This window comes from Trichechus manatus, unplaced genomic scaffold (genome assembly GCF_000243295.1).
Source record: "Trichechus manatus latirostris isolate Lorelei unplaced genomic scaffold, TriManLat1.0 scaffold00282, whole genome shotgun sequence".
Classification (NCBI taxonomy): domain Eukaryota; kingdom Metazoa; phylum Chordata; class Mammalia; order Sirenia; family Trichechidae; genus Trichechus; species Trichechus manatus.
Window position 1 is genome coordinate 198,816 of NW_004444218.1, and position 19,750 is coordinate 218,565.

The window sequence follows — 19,750 nt, forward strand, 5'->3', positions numbered from 1 at the left end:
GTAGCTGTCATAATTAGAGTTTAAATTTCCTACAAGAGACCAATGTCCAAGTGACTTATAGGGAAATCCTGATTATTGACCAAAAGGAAAATTCCATATTACAAGTTAGCAAATTCTAGTACAAAAATAGTCCGTGTGTTGGAACAGCCTTTCCTTTTACATAGGTCTCAGGTCAGTCTACTGACTGCATAATACATTAATGTTTCAGGATTCTCTCTTTCACAAATGGCTCATTCATCATAGCTGAAGCAGCACGGCGCCTACAGTGGCAGGGGCTAGTGTACACCTCGGGGCCGTGCTGGAGTCGGCAGGCTTGGGAGCGCCACACTGGCCACAAGGCAGCAGGGCAGAGTCCTAGCCCCAGCTCTGCACGGGGGTCCTGGAAGGAGGACCGAGTTGCAGGTAGAGCTGTGCCCTTGTGAAGGAACATGTGGCCCAGGACACAGGGGAGGTGCCCCCAGGATGCTGGGCCAGCACAGCTGCAGGACGCCACACTTCCTGCCAGTGTCTCCTCCTCCTACTGTAGCCTGGCCAGGTACGAGGCGGCCCTGGGTGTGGTCAGTGGCCACAGCGTGGCACTGCCTTTGCTGCAACTGGGGCAAGCCGGGGCAGGCTACTTGTCCCTCAGGATATCGAGCTGTTCCTGACACTCGGTGAAGAGTCGCTGGAAGCGGAGGTTCTGCCCGATGACTGGCAGTAGCTCCTTCAGCAGCTCCCTCTTCCGCAGACCCTGTGGAAACAGGAGTGACAGCTGAGTGCCAGTGATAGTGAGGAGATGTAAATTGTGGAGGACCTGTGTCTGCCCATCTGACCCATGGCCAATCTCTGGAGAAACCACAGATGGAAACAATTCCTCTGTACCCTGAGAAACCCTGGGAGGGCTGAAGCTGGGTTGGTACACATGTGGGATGGACGTGAGGGCTGATGTGTGTGGGTGGTGGACATGAGGGCTGGTTTGCGTCAGGGAAGGGCTTGAGGGCTGGTACACATGGACGATGGACGGAAGGGCTGGTACACACAGGCAAAAGACTTGAGAGCTGGTGCACATGTGTAACGGACGTGAGCAATAGACACGAGGGCTGGTGCGTGTGGGGGATGGATGTGAGGGCTAGTATACTCGGGAGATGGATGTGAGGGCTGGTATGCTTGGAAGATGGATGTGCGGGCTGATGTGTGTGCAGTACGGACATGAGGGGCTGCGCTGGTACATGCAGGGGATGGATGCAAGGGCTGGATTGGTGCAGTGCATGTGTGTGGGGTGCCATGGCAAGGTGAAGGGGATCAGCACAGTGCAATGATAAACTGGGGAAAGTTCTTCTCCTTCATCTCCTCCGTCAGCGAGGCTCAGTTGCTGCTGACCTTCTCCCTGCACTGGTCAGCAGCCGCAGCAGCTTGGCTTTCCAAGGCAGGAAGAAAGTGAAATATTTGTTGAGGGATGGAAGGAAAGTAATCTTAGGAGGGGCTACTCCCTCATGCTGCTGTTCTCTAGGGGTTTGACGTCACGCCCAGAAGTGAGGAGGCACCTGGGGGCAGGGACTGGCTTTAGTTTTACAGTCCTGGGGCTCTCTGCCCTTGGCTCTTGTCCATGCCTGGGATGCACTGGCACCAGGTCTGCCTTGGTCCTTCTGCCACATGTACTGCCGGGCAGACTGGGCTCCACTGCGCAGGCCAAAAGAGCAGACCCCTGAGAAGTACAACTGCCTCAAAGGAAAATAACCAACAGGACAACATTTACCTTCTAAAGCAGAGGCACTGGATGAAAAGGCCCAAGAATTTAAAGTAAGTGTGATGGATCTACTTGTAATAAGACTAGAAATCACAGAATAGAACCAAATGCAGATATTAGGTTTCAGAAATACAGTAGCTGAAGAGGCACAGATGATGGGATAAGCAGGAGAATGGACGCTGCTGAAGACCAAACTAGACAGGAGGATGAGAGAGAGAAGCAGCCCACGCTGGAGCAGGGAGGCAGCACAAAGGAGGAGGAAAGGAAAAGGGAGGGTGGCGGATGTGCCCAGTATCTACATAATAGGTTCCCACAGGAGAGAAGGAAATCACTGAATAAATAATATAGATAAATGTCATATAATTAAAGAAAAGTGAATGGCTTTAGATTGAAAGGTTCCACAGAGTGCCGATCAAGTGCGGTATGGAAAAACTCACATCTAAACACATTAGTATAAAATATACATAATTTGAGGATATTAAAGACAGAAAAATGTCTGAAAGTTTCTAAAAACTATATCACCTATAAAAGAAGAGGCACCAAGATTTACAATAATGTTTTTAATGTATTGAAAAATAATAATAATCTAGACTTCATCCTGCCACACAGTTATTCATAGATGAAGGTATAATGAAAGTATTCTTAGGCTTATAAAACTTCAGGTTTGCCAAAGGAAAGACACACCCTGAAAATGCTTTTGAAAGATATGCTCAAAGTGGTGTTGTGTGCCATTGAGTCAATTCCAACTCATAGCAACCCTGTATAACAAGACAGAAGTGCCCCATAGGTCTTCCTAGGCTGTAATCTTTACGGGAGCAGATCGTCAGGTCTTTCTCCCACCCCGCTGCTGGGAGATTTGAATAGCAGCCGAGCTTATAACAGTTGTGCCACCAGGGCTCCTTATGCTCCAAGTAAGAGACAACTCCAGAAGATACTAAAAAAGGTATGGAAAGTAATATGATTAACTCCCTTGCTCAAGTTTATGGTGGTCTTAAAAAAAAAAATAAAAAGCAAACAAACATGTAAATGGACTAAACTTGGTGATGAAAACAAGTTTGTCAGATCGGATAAAACAAAAATAGTCACATGATGTTAGCATAAACACATACACATGGACAAGAAAGGCTGAAAGTAAAAGAAAAAAAGATATATTAGCGAATACTAAATGAAAGAAAGCGAGTATAGTTTCACTATTATCAGACAATGGGCTTTAAGACAAAAAGCAACATTAGGGAGAAAGAGTCAGAGAGGAACAAAACCACCCTCACAGGTGGAGAGATCTAATACATAATTATTGATGAGTCAGGCAGACAAAGATCTGCAGGTTCAGGTGATGCAAACACAGCATTTAACAGACTTGACCTAATGGACATATCCAGAATGAGGCTTCCACAGAGAACACACATTCTACTCCAGAACACATGGAATGTATTTAACAGTAGAATTCAGTAGTTGCAATAGAGAATGTACAGCCTGCAAAGTCTTAATATTTTCTAACTGGTCCTTTACAGAAAAAAAATTGCCATCCCTGATATAGATCATTTTCTCTGATTAAAACACTACTGAGTAAAACTCATGAGTCAATGAGGGAATTAATTCTAATTATTTGAAATTAAAAATTATTTATAAGTGAATGGTAATAAATAGATTAAATACATTAAAACTGGTGGGATGCAGAAAACAGCTTAAATTAGAGAACATGAAAAAACTGACAATCAAAGACCCAAGAGTCCAACCTAACACATCAGAGAACAAAAGATGTCAGAAAACACACACATACACACACACACACACAAAATAAAGAAGATAATAAAGAGTTCAAATCAATGAAGTAGAAAACAAAGATTCAACAGACAGGAGGACTAAAGGTAAAAGTCATTCTCTGAAAAGACTAAAAGATAATAAACTTTTGGCAAGATTAATCAAGAAAAAGTGAGAAGCCTCAAAGAAATAATATTAGGAATAAAAACAGGGACATAATTATAGATGTAGAAGAGGTATGAGTACTATCAACAACTTTATGCCAACATATCTGAACATTTAGAGAAAATGGACAAATTCCTAGAAAAATAAAATTCATCAAAACTGACTTGGAAAGAAATAGAAAGCAGGAAATTAAATCTTAGCACAAACAAAACATCACATCAATATGGTTTTTTTTTTTTTTTTTTTTAGTACAAAGTGTTGTTTTGTTTTTTTTTTTTTTTATTGTGCTTTAGGTGAAAGTTTACAGCTCAAGCTAATTTCTCATTCAAAAATTTATATACATATTGTTTTGTGACATTAGTTACAATCCCCATAATGTGAGAGCACACTCCGCTTTCCACCCTGGATTCCCTGTGTCCATTCCACCAGTTCCTGTCCCTTCCTGCTTTCTCACCCTGCTTTTGGACAGGAGCTGCTCATTTGGTCTAGCTATCTAGTTTCTCTTCTGGTATAAATAGAAAATTCCAGGCCTATTTTATCCATGAAATGAGGTGTACAAATTCTCATAAATTATTAGCAATCAATATCGGACTGAACTAAGCAGCACATTCTTCATATGTATTATTTTTTGTTTTATAGTCCCGTCTAATCTTCGTCTGAAGAGTGGGCTTCAGGAATGGTTTCAGTTCTGGGTTAACAGTGTGTCCAGGGACCATAGTTTCGGGGGTTCCTCCAGTCTCTGTCAGACCATTAAGCCTGGTCTTTTAATGTGAATTTGAGTTCCGTTCTACAATTTTCTCCTGCTTTGTCTGGGACTCTGTTATGTTCCCTGTCAGGAATGGTCACTGGTAGTGGGGCACCATCAAGTTCCGGTCTCAGGCTGGTGGAGCCTCTGGTTTATTTGGTCCTTTAGTCCTTTGGGCTAGTATTTTCCTTGTGTCTTTGGTTTTCTTCATTCTTCTTTGCTCCCAGAGGGATGGAACCAATTGATGTATCTTAGATGGCCATTCACAAGCTTTTAAGACCCCAGACACCACTCACCAAAGTGGGATGCAGAACATTTTCTTTATAAACTATGTTATGCCAATTGACCTATATGTCCCCCAAAACTATGGTCGCTAGGCTCTAGCCCCAGCTACTCTGTCCCTCAAAGTGTTTGGATGTGTTCAGGAAACTTCTTTGCCTTTCCTTTGGTCCAGTTGTGCTGACTTCCCCTGTATCATGTTGTCCTTCCCTTCACGGAAGTGGATCCTTGTCTACTATCTAGTTAGTGATTTCTCTTCCCCCACTCCCCACCCTTGTAACCATGAAAGAATGCTCTTTTCTGTGTTTAAACCTTTTCTTGAGTTCTTATAACGGTGGTCTCATACAATATTTGTTCTTTTGTGACTGATTTATTACACTCAGCATAATACCCTCCAGATTCATCCATGTTGTGAGATGTTTTGCAGATTCATCATTGTTCTTTATCATTGCATAGTATTCCACTGTGTGTATGTACCATTATCTGTTTATCCATTCGTCTGTTGATGGACATTTAGGTTGTTTCCATCTTTTTGCTATTGTGAATTACTGCAATGAACATGGGTGTGCATATGTCTATTTGTGTGACGGCTCTTATTTCTCTCCAGTATATTCCTAGGAGTGGGATTGCTAGATCATATGGTATTTCTATTTCTAGCTTTTTAAGGAAGCACCATATTGTTTTCCAAAGTGGTTGTAACCATTTTACATTCCCACCAGTAGTGCATGAGAGTTCCAATCTCTCCACAGCCTCTCCAACGTTTGTTATTTTGTGTTTTTTGAATTAATGCCAGCCTTGTTGGAGTGACATGGTATCTCATTGTAGTTTTGATTTGTATTTCTCTAACGGCTAATGGTCATGAGCATCTCCTCATGTGTCTGTTAGCTGCCCGAATGTCTTCTTTGGTGAAGTGTCTGTTCATATTCTTTGCCCATTTTTTCATTGAGCTATTTGTCTTTTTGTTGTTGAGGTTTTGCAGTTTCTTGTAGATTTTAGAGATTAGACCTTTATTGGATATGTTGTAGCAAAAATTTTCTCCCAGTCTGTGGATTCTCTTTTTACTCTTTTGGTGAAGTCTTTTGATAAGCATAGGTGTTTGATTTTTAGGAGCTCCCAGCTATCTAGTTTCTCTTCTGGTATTTGTTCATTGTTAGCTATGGCTTGTATACTATTTATGCCATGTATTAGGGCCCCTGTCAACAGCTTTTTTAATTGACTTCTAAAAAACTTCCAAGGAACAGATTTTTCTAATCTTACACAAACTCAGAAAACAAGAAAATGAGAAACTATACCCAACTCATTCTATGAGGCAAAATAACCTTGATTCTAAAGGACAGCATGAGAATAGAAAATTCCAGGCCTATTTTATCCATGAAATGAGGTGTACAAATTCTCATAAATTATTAGCAATCAATTCTAACAATGAATTAAAAAAGATAATAAGTATGACCAAGTTGTGTTTATTCCAGGAAAGGAAAGACAGTTTAATATTAGAAAACTTATAAATATACTTTACTATATTAACTGCTTTCAATACTGTACTAGAGTTGTTTTAACAAGCACAATAAAACACGGGGGGAAAAGGTATGAAAATTTGAAAATAAAATGATTTTTTTGCAGATGACTTGATGCTTACTGCACACAGAAACCACAACATTATTGACAGACAAATTAATAAAAATATATAGAAATGTCTCAAACGAGGGCTGGTGACTACAAATAATTAGAAAACAAAATTCAGAATAGACAAACTATAAAATCTAAGAATAAATCTAACAAAAGTTGGGCATGGCCTGTGTGCTGAAAACTATAAAATTTTACTGAATGGCATTAAAGAAAATTTAGATTAATGGACAGGCAATGCAGTATGATAAAGATGTCAATTCTTTGTAAATAGACCTACTGGTTCAATGCATCTCCAAATAAATGCCCAACAGGGTTTTCAATAAAACTTGATGCGTTAATTCTAAAAATTATATGGAGGATTAAAAACCCAATAGCCAAGACATTCCCTAGCTTTTCAAACATGCAGGTTTATTATGATGTAAGAGTAATATAGACAGATCTTATAAACAGACCCATTTTGATAAATGACAGAGAAGGCAAAGCAGGTAAGGTGGTGGCCTAGTGGTTAAGTGCTCAGCTGCTAACTGAAAAGTTGGCGGTTCAAACTCAAAGTGGCTCTCCAGGAGAACGATGTGGCAGCCTGCTCTGGAAAAGATTACAGCCTTGGAAACCCCATGGGGCAGTTCTACTCTGTCCTACAGGATCGCTATGAGTTGGACTCGACTTGGTGGCAGTGGGGTTTTTTTTTTTTTTTCAATAAATCTCCCATTGTCACTGAGTTGATTCTGACTTACAGCGACCCTGCAGGAGAGAACTGCCCCGTAGGGTTTCCAAGGCTGTAAATCTTTATAGAAGCAAACTGTCACTCTTTCTCCCATGGAGCAGCTGGTGGGTTTGAACAGCCGACCTTTAAGTTAGCAGTCAAGCACAGAGCTGCTGTGCCAGGGTCGCTATGAGTCAGAATCAACTTGGTGGCAATAGTGTGGTTTTTAAAAATTTTTTATTAAATAAATTAGAGGAGGCTATTCAGTCAATGTCTTGGAAGAAGTACGGCCAGAATGCTTCTTAGACAGGAGGATGGCAAGACTTCATCTTATGTACTTTGGACATGTTATCAGGAGGGATCAGTCTCTGCCTGATAAAGTAGAGGGTGAGTGAAAAAGAGGAAGATCCTCAGTGAGATGGACTGACACAGTGGCTGCAACAACAGGCTCAAACATAGCAACAATCGTGAGGATGGTGCAGGACTGGGCAGTGTTTTGTTCTATTGTACATAGGGTCACTATGCATTGGAACTGACTCGATGGCAACTAACAATAACATTCAATAAACTGGAGGTGCAAATGATTAACTGCTTGGCTGCTAACTGAAAGGTTGGAGGTTTGTGTCCACCCAAAGGTGCCTTGAAAGAAAGGCCTGGAGATCTACTTCTGAAAAATCAATGACTGAAGACCCTACGGACCACAGTTCTCTTCTGACACACCTGGGGTCGCCATGAATTGGAGTCAACTCAGTGGCAACTGGTGGGTTGATTACTTTACAACAAGACCCCAAAGGGATTGAGAACTTAAATGTCTGAATTGTTAAAAAATCTGAATGATAAAATGTTAAAAAAGCTTTAATTTTTAAAGCAAAAATAATAAAAACATAGTTTGAGATTTATAACATGTAGAAATAAAAGGTATGACAACATTAACACAAAGGCCAGGAGAAGGGATGTGGAAGTATACCATTAAAAGATACAATATATGAAGTGGTATAGTATCACTTGAAGGGAGACTATGATAGTTAAAGGTATATATTATATACTCTAAAGCAACTATCCCCCAGAAAAAAACAAAACACATACACACAAACACAAAAACCTAAAACAAAATAAAGAAGTATAGCTAATAAGTCAACAAAGAACACCAGACTGAATCACAGAAAATTCTGAATTCATTCAAAGGAAGGCAGAAAAAGAGGATAAATAGAAAGACACGATGGTAGATTTAAACCCAACCCATTTCGAGTCGATTCTGACTCACAGTGATCCTGTAGGACAGAGTAGAACTGCCCCATAGGGTTTCCAAAGCTGTAAATCTTTACAGAAGCAGACTGTCACATCTTTCTCCCACAGAGCAGCTGGTATGTTCAAACCTTTTGGTTAGGAGCTGAGTGCTTTAATCAATGGGCCACCAGGGCTTCTTAGATTTAAACCTAAACACATTGATAATCATGTTAAATGTCTAAACACTAATTAAAGGCATAGAATGTCAGACTAAATAAAAAAGTAATAACCAATTATATGCTGCCTGCAAGAAACTCATTTTATATTTAAAGATGTAAGTAGGTTAAAAGTAAAAGGAGAGAAAAAGATACCATATGAACACTAATCTAAAGAAAGCTGGAGTGGCTATATTAATATTACACAACATATATTTTAAAGCAAAGAATATTACCAAAGACAAAGCCCACTTCATAATGACAGATTCCTCAATTCCTCAAAAGCACATAACAATCCTAAACATTTACACAAATAATAATGGAGTTTCAAAATACTTGAAGCAAAGATTGATAGAATTGGAAGGGGAAATAAAATACAATACCATAATTTAGTTGGATATTTCAATACTCTACTCTCCATAACTGATACAGCAAGCAGACAAAAATCCGTTAGGATAAAGAAGATCTGAACAACATTATCAATAAACTTGACCTAACTGACATTTATAGAACACTCCATCCAACAACAGCAGAATACACATTACTATTTTCAAGTGCATGAAGAACATTTAACAAGACAGATCACATTCTGGGCCAAAAGATAAATCTCAATAAATGTAAAAGGATTCAAGCCATGCAAAGTTATGTTCTCTGACCACAATGGAAATAAAATAAAAATCCTAACAGAGAGAGAAACAGTTGGAAACTAACAAACATACTTTTAAAGAACCCATGGGTCAAGGAATAAACAAAAAGAGAAATCAGAAAATATTTGGAACAGAATGAAAACACAACACATCAAAGTTTATGGTGAAAACCAGCAGCCCAGCAGCCACTGGAGGGGGCAGAACAAGTTTAGAGCTTCCGACAAGCCCTATTCTCAGAGAGCCCTATGCCAGTTCTCTGGTAACTCCCACTTACAGGGCTTGTCTTTATTCGACTCACTCACTGTGAATAGCAGTTTGTTGAAAACAATCAGCAATAACTGTTTAACATCACAGACGTCTGGGGCAATGGGATAAAAAAGCTGACACAAAACCTTAAAAGGAAAAGCTGGGTACTGAAATTTTGAAGACAGGCTCTGAAAAGCTCTAACATATTCCTGGGAATCTAGAAGGCCATGTGCATGTGCAGGGCTGTGTGTATCCCGAGGAAAGACATAAGAAGGGCCCAATGTCTCAGTTCTGGATGACCTTGAAGCTTTGTACAAGCAGGAAGTGAGGGCTAAGGCAGAGTTGTAAACTGTTTGCTGGAGTATGGAAAACATGCCCCAACATGCATACAGAGCCCCTCAGCAAAGGCTGGGACACTTTTTGGTTCAAGGCTTTTAAGGAAATCTCTGTACAATCATTAGCTGACCATAAAACTAATGGAGCAGTGACTTCAGTGACCACATATGACAAAGCATACAGACTTCACAGAATTAGTTCAGGAAAGTCACTAAATAAATAAGCAGCAGCAACAACAAAAACAAACCTTGGTATGGCTATCTGATTTTCAGAGTTACCGCATGGTGCTAACAAATTAGATAACCTAGATGAAATAGACAAACTCCTAGAAAGACACAAACTACCATATATTAAACAGAAAATCTGAATAGGCTTATAATAAGATATTGAATTAGTAATCAAAAACTTCCTATAAAGAGGGCCATATGGCTTAACTGGTGAATTCTACCAAATATTTAAAAACTAATTAACATCAATCCTTCACAAACTCTTCCAAATTATAGAAGAGGAGGAACACTTCCCAGTTCATTTTGAGTTGAGTTTATCATCCTGATGCCAAAACCAAGCAAAGACATCACAAGAAAAAAAACTATAAGCCAATATTCCTTATGGATATAGATGTAAAAACCCTCAACAAGATACTAGCAAACCAATTCCAGCAACATATAAAAACGAGTATGACATGACCAAGGGGGACTTATCCTAGGAATGTGATTTGGGAAATAATATTGGAGTTATTATTCCCAGTCCTTGAGCACAGAGAATATGACCCAGCTGGAGGTGGGCTCACAAGGGCTCACAAGGACCCACAAGGACACATCAACTGGGCCCTGAGGTATAAAGACAATAGCTAAGATAATCTTGGAAAATCTTTCAGGGAAACTTTTACATAAAGTCATTCAAACAGAACGCAAAAGATTTTCCACTCTTGTCTTCTTCTATTAGCATTTAGTGAATAGAAATTTGTTGGACCAATGAAGACCCTCTTGACTGTCGTTACTGAAACCTGTACCAACGATTGTTAAGAAAGATGATTAACAATGTGGGATCACAGTTTCTAGCCAATCTGTGAAAAGGTGAAGCTTTTCAATGGTTTTGCCCATTTGTAATGTTAATATATACTGATGACTCTGTAATGGTTTTTGGACTCGGGCAGACAAGGCTGTGGCAGCATGCTTGTCCGTTTTCCCATTCTTGCCTGTTCTGTAATATTCTTTGGACTTGGACAAACATGGCTCTAGCAGCATGCTTATCCATTTCCTACTTTTGCCTCTTTGAATATACGCCGAATAAAACTTTCTTTTTGCTTTATTAAACGTTTTGATGCTTTTCCCCTACAACAGTTAATGGTGTAGTCGTCAAGGATTTCTGAAGCTACAAATCCAGCTGACCTCAAGGAGACCTGGACTGTGGAGCAGAAGCTAGCGAACTATCTTCTGGACCCACGTGTTCCCATCCATGTCCCTTCGACACCGATCAGGTGAGTGCTCTCGGAAAACAAGCCTTTATTCTTTTTTGTTCTCTTTCTCATGTTTTCCTAAGCTTTGTTCAGCATATTTGTTTGAAAAATCGGTTGGCTGATTAAGAAGAATCTTTCTTAGATTTTTGCTTGATCGTTTGATTAAGAGTGATATCTAGTAACTCTTTAGGTGAACTGCAGTTAAGGTCTGGATTCAGCTGTCTGAAACATTAAAGAGGTAACTCTGTTTTCAATAAGCCGCAAAATTTGGGCCTTTTTGTAGCTCAGAGAAAACCTGGAAAATAGTACTCTGTTTTGCCAAATTTGCAGGGAGAGGTGGCAGCTCCTGACCTTCGTTATGAAATTTAAGGGAGAAGTGGTAGTTTCATACTTTTGATATAGTTTCTCAATAAAGAATCACAATGTTAAAATTAAAATCATCAGTATTTACTTTAAAGTACTTTCCGATCAGCAGAATGAATTAAGTTCAAAAAGAAGGAAACCAAAAGCTTGAAGCTTAGAGCTTAACGACTTTCATAAATGAGCCTGGATTTCCCCCCTACTACTGAGACACTGGTTTGGGGTTCATATTTAAAAACACTATAAACTGAGTACACTAGAAGTAACTTGGAATTTCAGTGACCACTTTGGGAAAATGAGCTTTCATTCGTGTTGTCCCTTCTTTCCTTTCGGGAAATTTTGCTTGATGCTCAGGTTTTGTCAAAAGGTCTAGTATTCCTCCATCTGAGGCTCTGACAATGTTTTATCTAGAACCTGTTTTTTCCATTGAATTGAGTCAATCTTACCAAAAATTGCTATATACACTTTAAGAAACTAGAATCCCCATATCCTTGTTCTGTGTGGTACCGTCTGGTGAGTTTATGTGGTCTTTCTGTCTCCTTTTGTCCTAAGAGCTTGCTTCTGGTCTAGAGCATTGTGTCTTGTATCAGGTTGGAGGTTATGGCTGAGAATTGCTGTTTTTTGTAAGGCTAATCATAGAACCTCAGTTCTTTCTTTGTCCAGGAAAAGCTGTGTCTTGTGTCTGTCTTATGATTTAAATTTTTAATAGCTACCTGGAGAAATTTTGATATAAACTGATCTATTTGAAAAGTACACTAACATCTTTATGTTTTATACTATGTCAATTTTAAAAGTGAAATCTTTCTAAGTAACTTAAGCTAGATATTATATGAAATGTTTTATTTAAGGAAAAAGAATAATTTTTGTCTTAAAGTAAAAGTAGCAGTTCCAGAACAGTAAGAGAGAAAGAAAGAAGTTATCTTTTGCCCTTCAAAATGCCTAGGTCAACTTAAACATATGTAAATGTCTTCTATGAGTCAAAGAGAGTGAGGGCGGGGCAAGATCAGCCCTCCTCAAACCCTAGACCCCAGTCTCCAAGCTCCAGGGAAGCTTTTGAAAGACCCTTTCCAACTAGGTGGAAAGTCTTTTAAGACAAAAGATAAGAAAAATTGCTGCTTTGCTGTGGTTATCAGAAATTGGGTGGATCCCAATCAAAGAATTGTAAACAAATTCTCTCTACTATAGGGGAACTCTAAGAAGTCAAACAATAGAAATCACAATGAGATACACCTGAAACAGCCTGCAAAAATGTTTTCAGCAGTAGCCAGACATTTAAGGTCATATCAATATCAATGAATTGGTCAATTGAGCAGAGACTTCGTGATTTCCAAAGCCTGTTGATAAAATCTTTTAAGGGCTAAAATTAGATTGGGAAAAATAGGAGAAACAGTAAAAGTTGAATGAAATCTTACAATGTTTAAATAGACTTTTCTTTCAACAACAGTTGTTTTATGATATATAGGCTTAAAATAATTCCAAAGACATTTTAGGTAATTTATTGATATTAAATTGAGTTAATAGATATTAGTCATAATTTAAGTTCATATAATTTTTATGCCACAAGAGGAAGAATGTATATGTATTTAAGTCTGCTAATAAGTGTGTTCATTTTTGCCATTTTAAAGGAATGCACTGTAAGAGATATGCAACAAAGACAACATTTAAGAGGTTTATTAAAAAGAAATTTATTTGATAATGATAAAATGTTTTATCTGTCTAACTAAAGTTCAAAGGTTTAACTTAGACAAGTTTTAGGAGCTTTAATGTTACATAGCATATAAAACAAAGAATTAGGTTTCTTGCTGTTAAAATAACAAAATTTTCTTTGATTTCTGAGTTAAAAGGTTAATTTATTCTTTGCGTAATCTGCCTCGAAGACAGAGGTTCAGCCTCTCATTAGAATAAGATTACTGAGCAGAAAACCAAGCTGAATGGTTTATAGAAAAGAAAGCTAAGATTTTTACTTTAAGATCTTTGGTTAAATAACTTAAGTATTGTTTCAGGGTGACCTACAATCAACTCCTGACAACTCTGAAACTTCATGGAAAGCCACAAGAATTTTTATAAAGGAAAAATACTAAAAAGGTTTATTTACCATGTTATAAATTACACAGAACGTGTTGTCAAAATCAAGGGAAGTACCTGATTCTCTTTGAGTTAAAATTTATGTTAGCATTTCCTCTATGTCTTTGCCTAATATTGGACAACAAATGCATGATGTTGTGCCATGATTTTGTTTGTTTATTGTTAACTTGATTGCAACTTTATCTTTCTGAATTTAGCATTATCAAACCCAATGGTTTGATTGGCGAATTCACATCATTTACCTATGAAGTTTTTTAAATTACTATTCAGGTATTAAAGAGACTTGATAATCTTAGTATACTCTTAATATATCCTGATTATATGGTATTTTGTCTCAAGAGTATTATGTATTATATCTGAAGCTCTTTAAGAATAGTTAATGGTTATGAGACAGATAGGGTTAACTGTGCTGGTGGAATAAAAAGATCTGTTAAAAGATTACCACCTGGAAGTTGGGTAAACAGGAACCACATCCTGTCAACATAAAATGAGGTTAAAAGAACCTGGGAATTACTACTTCCTCCTTAGAGTTTTTCTAGTCCCTTCCCCCTTCTTACAAGCTCTGCACGCACAGAAGACCAAAGTGCAGCTGCTGTTTCGGCCCACTGAAGGGGGCGAAGTAGTGCAGATCAGTGCGCCTGCGCCAAATCCCATTGTAAGTGATGCCAAGGGCTGCTGAGGGGGCTCCCTCTTGAATATCAGCGGGTTCCATCTTGGATTCCAGATGCGTGTGCAACCTAATTAGTATGGACTGCCATTCCGAGAAGTACCTGCCCCTTCAAAGAAACCCACTGAATATTCATTGCTCTATTATCTCCACTGAACTCATATAAGCCCTAGCCTTGCTCCCACCTTCCAGTCAGTCTTTTGGAGAGGCATGAGCCCCTCTGACTCCTTCTACTTGTCACAAGTAAAATAAACCTGTTAGAGCTGAACCCAAAAACTGTCTCCTCTGTGTATTCTTACAAGAGAAAGACAAGGACCCATTGAGTTTGGAGAGTCTCTGTGCCCTTGGTGGTAACAGTTATACTAAGAAATACTTTTATCCAAAGTGTTTTTTAAACTGATTTTATTTGGCCTTTACATTGTGCTTGTAATTAATTTCTATCAGGTCTTTCACTATTAAGAATATTATGTTTATAAATTAATCATGGCCACAGTAAGTTTTGTCATCTGCAGATAAGTTTTTACTTTGCTGATTTGCTGGAAATGCTTGACCAAAATATCAACAAAAAGATGGACTACATTGGACTTGCAAAAAAGACTGTGACTAGACTCAATCAGGATTTCCAGAAGTCCTATGCAGAAGCTGATGGGTTCACAGACTGCAGCTGATCCAGAATCACATGGAACAGAAATTAACTACATAAGACTGAGTAAACAAAAGGAAACTATGGGTTTTATGTGGGAATACTGCTGATGTTTTAAGATCCTACTTTCTGGATATAAGAAACTATTTTCCTTTCTCCTAAATTATCTGACTGATGGGTTTCTATATTGCAACTCTTGAATCAGAAGTTCCTGTTGGTAAACTTAGCAAATTTGTAAATATCATAACCAGATAAGTGTCTGAAATTTGAGCTATGATTTTACAAAACAGAATAGTATTAGCCTTCCTATTAGTTCTCTCAAGAAACAGTTTGTGCCTTAATAGATAAATGTTGCTGTGTTTATATTAATACTCAATCTGAGGTTTTGCAGAATATAGTTGCTACTGAGGCGCAGGAAAAGCCATTACTGATTTTACTTATGCATAAACAACACTTCATGAGATTTACTTCCTTGGTTCAAAGACCTCAGGGTCATGGTTTCACTGGTTATTTCAGACAATTGAACTAATATTACAGTTAGTGTTTCTGTTTTACTTCCTAGTTTCCTGTATGGTGCCTGGGATCTTAAAAACCAGATGACGCCCAATTACCATTTATTGAGCATTTTTGATAAAAGATTCTATAGTAAAATCATGATCCAAAGGAAAGAATCATGAGAGAGTTGTATGTAATTCTCCTAGAATCCGGATTTCTGGTTTTCATGGAGATTGAGGCAAACCACACAGGACATTGCCTTTGGGCGTCCTTTTGAACCTTGAGCTTTGAGAAAAAAAATGGTTCCTGAAGCCACTTTGAGTCAAACAGCGGCCCAGATAAACTAGTCAGACCATTTTGCTCTGGGCATTGTGCTTTTTTTTTTTTTTTTTTAAGAATTCAGTCTGTTTTAGGAAACTAACTTCAAAGATCAGACTGAGAGTTATGTTTAAGGTAAATCAGTAATTCATTTTATCAGTCTTTAAGACAATGTCATATGAAACACCTGTCTAATGTTTGTAATCAAATTGTCACCCTCTTAAGATGCAGAAAATTATGTATCTTAAAGAAACCAGGTTCTTAGAGGGGATCAACCTCATGGTTCAGATTCCATTTTGTCTTAGGTTCCACTTCTGCTACTGAAAAAGTGGCCTATGACTGTTAATAGGTAAACCAAGGAGGGGCAGTGTGCCGTCAGGGAAGAACACTTAGTACATTTTAAAGAGATTAACTGAAGACCTCCAACAGGAGAGGTCCATCCTGTATTATCTTGCTAATCGTGAATTCTCTAATGGAAACTTTGTTGTCACATGTAAATGTTTCTGTATTTTCTGTTTTTTCTAGACAAATTTTGTGTACTCCTTATGGATATGTTTCTGTATGGCAGATCCAACTATAGTAACAGATGATCCCTTTCCAATTGATAGTGAATTTACATGGGCAACGTCTTGTTTAGATTTCCTGATAAATGCATGGACAATGCGCTTTGGAAACTTTAGAATTATCTTTAAGTATTCATAGTAACAATGCTAGTAAATACCGAAAAGGTAATGTTAAAATTGTTACACATTGTAAAATGAAAGAAGAAAACCCACTGGTCCAACACTCAGGATATGGTTGCTAGCTTTAATTCCTACTTATGGTATATCTGAATTGAAGAAATCTTTTAAGAAAATTTGTCAGTCACTATGGGACAAATAACAGATGAAGTTGCTAGTGAGATGCAAGCACAACAGTGACCTCTGATCTCATAAGCCAAGGCGACATGAGATAACAAAATAAGCTTAGATTTTTATTATCCCAAGAAAGTAGTCTGTGCTGTAAAATTAAGACAGCAAGCTACCTGGTTACACACTATAACACTCTTATAAACACCAGATTTGTTTGTTTGGTTACCATCAGGAATAAGTACATGGGCTAAATCACTATTGCAACAAATAGTAATATTCTTAGTCTGCATCCTGATAGTATTAGGCATAATAAAATTTATCCTCTATTGTCTTACACACTTAAAGGGCAAAAGAAGGCCTCAGGCTAAAACGCTGATGAACACTGAGTCTGCTCACTCCAGCAATGTGACTGATGAGAACATTGCTTTTACTTAATAACCTGGTGAAGAACCAGACAGTATCCGGTGGAAACCCAGCACCGTGAGTTTAAAGAGCCTGCAATGGCCACTATCTAGCTCGACTAAGTCCAGGTATTGATCATCGATGTGTTATCTCCAATCTCCAGTTAAAAGGAGGGAATGATTTAGGAAATAATATTGGAGTTATTATTCCTAATCCTTGAGCATAGAGAATGTGACCCAGCTGGAGGTGGGCTCACAAGGGCTCACAAGGACCCACAAGGTCACATCAACTGGGCCCTGAGGTATAAAGACAATAGCTAAGATAACTTGGAAAATATCTTTTAGGGAAACTTTCACATAAAGCCAATCAAACAGAACACAAAAGACTCTCTACTCTTTTCTTCTATTAGCATTTAGTGAATAGAAATTCTTTGGACCAATGAAGACCCTCCTGACTGTCGTTACTGAAACCTGTACCAATGACTGTTAAGAAGATGATTAAAAATGTAGGATCACAGTTTCTAGCCAATCTGTGAAAAGGTGAAGCTTTTCAATGGTTTTGCCCATTTGTAATGTTAATATATACTGATGACTCCATAATGGTCTTTGGACTCAGGGAGACATGGCTGTGGCAGCATGCTTGTCGGTTTTCCCATTCTTGCCTGTTTTGTAATATTCTTTGGACTTAGACATGGCTCTAGCAGCATGCTTGTCCATTTCCTACTTTTGCCCCTTTGAACATATGCCGAATAAAACTTTTTTTGCTTTACTAAACTTTGTGATATTTTTTCCCGTACAACAAATGCAAGGTTGGTTTAATATATGATAATTAATTCATGTAACACACCAAATTAACATATAAAGGGAAAAAAAAACCCACATGATCATCTCAATAGATACAGAAAAACAATCTGAAAAAAATCCAACACCCTTTATGATAAAAACACTCAACAAATTAGTAATAGAGGAAACCTTCTCAACTGATAAAATGCATCTATGAAAAACTCACAGCTAGCGTCATACTTAATGATGATGAAAGACTGAATGCTCTCCCCCTAAGATTAGGAACAAGACAAGGATGTCTGCTCTCACCACTTCTACTCAACATTGTACTGGAGGTTCTAGCCAGGGTCATTAGAGAAGGAAAAAAGAAAGAAAGAAAGGACATCTAGATTGAAAAGGAAGGTATTAACCAATGTCATGCTCTTATATATAGAAAATCCTAAGGAATCCACTAAAAACACTATTAGAGCTAATAAATGAATTCATCAAGTTTGCATCAAGGTCAATATAAAAAAATCATTGTATTTCTATACACTAGCAATGAACACCACAAAAATGAAATTAGAAAACAATTCCATTTACAGTAACATGAAAAGAATAAAATACTTTGGATCTGAAGACTTAATATTGTTAAGATGGCGGTATTCCCCAAATTGATCTATAGATTCAATGCAATCTCTATGAAAATCTCAGCTGGATTTTCTTGCAGAAGTTGATAGGCTGATCCTAAAATTTATATAGAAATGTAAGGAATTCATAATAGACCAAACAGTCTTGATAAAGAAGAAGAAACCTTGATGACTCACACTTCCTGATTTCAAAACTTAAATACAAAAGCTTCGGTAATCAAGTCAGTGTGGTATTTGCACAAGGATAGACATACAGAATAACAGAAGCAGAACTGAGAGTCTAGAAATTAACCCTTACACTTACGGCCAATGGCTTTTTTGTCAAAGTGCCAAAAAAATTCAACGTAGGAAAGAACAGTCTTTCTACAAATGGTGCTGGGCCAACTAGAGATCCACATGTGAAATATAAAGTTGGACACCTACTTCACATCATATTAAAAAAATTAACTCAAAATGGATCACAGACCTAAATGTAAGAGCTAAAACTATAAAACTCTTTGTAGAAAACATAGGCATAAAACTTTGTGACCTTGGATCAGGCAATGGTTTCTTAGATATACCACTCAAAGGAAAAGCAACAAAAGAAAAAAAATAGATAAACCAGACTCACCAAAATTAAAAACTTCTGTGCTACAAAAGACACTGTCATGGACTGAATTGTGTCCCCCCAAAATATCTGTCAACTTGGCTAGGTCATGATTCACAGTATTGTATGACTGTCTACCATTTTGTCATCTGATGTGATTTCCCTATGTGTTGTAAATTCTACCACTATAATGTAATGAAATGGATTAGTGGAAGTTATACTGATGAGATCTACAAGATTAGATAGTGTCTTAAGCCGATCTCTTTTGAGATATAAAAGCGAGAAGCAAGCACAGAGACATGGGGACCTCAAGCCACCAAGAAAGCAGTGCCAGGAGCAGAGCGCATCCTTTGGACCTGAGGTTCCTGTGCTGAGATGCTCCCAGATCAATGCAAGACTGATGCATCACAAGGACCTTCCTCCAGAGCCAACAGAGAGAGAAAGCCTTCCCCTGGGGCCAATGCCCCGAATCTGGACTTCTAGCCTACTGGACTGTGAGAGAATAAACTTCTGTTTGCTGAAGCCATCCACTTGTGGTATTTCTGTTACAGCAGCACTAAATGACTAAGACAGACACCATCAAGAATGTGAAAAGGCAACCCAAAGAAAGGAAGAAAATATATAACTGATATCTGGTAAGGTCTAATAATCATGTATCCGATAAGGTTCAAGTATCCAGAATATATAAAGAACTCTTACAACTCAACAATAAAAAGACAAGTAACTCAATTTAAAAATGGGCAAAGGATTGGAATTGACACTTTTTCCTGTATCTAAATGGTGAATAAGCATATGAA

General features: G+C 38.1%; 1 protein-coding gene across 1 annotated transcript in view; it reads right to left on the reverse strand.

Annotated features, from left to right (window-relative positions):
- Positions 1 to 482: 482 nt before the first annotated feature.
- LOC101344445 (protein HIRA) overlaps positions 483 to 19,750 on the reverse strand; it is a 78,191-nt gene continuing 58,923 nt past the window's right edge. Inside the window, exon 24 of the mRNA XM_023725040.1 lies at positions 483 to 730. Coding sequence (XP_023580808.1) covers positions 614 to 730 — 117 coding nt within the window. The 3' untranslated portion in view covers positions 483 to 613. The remainder of the gene's footprint in view (positions 731 to 19,750) is intronic.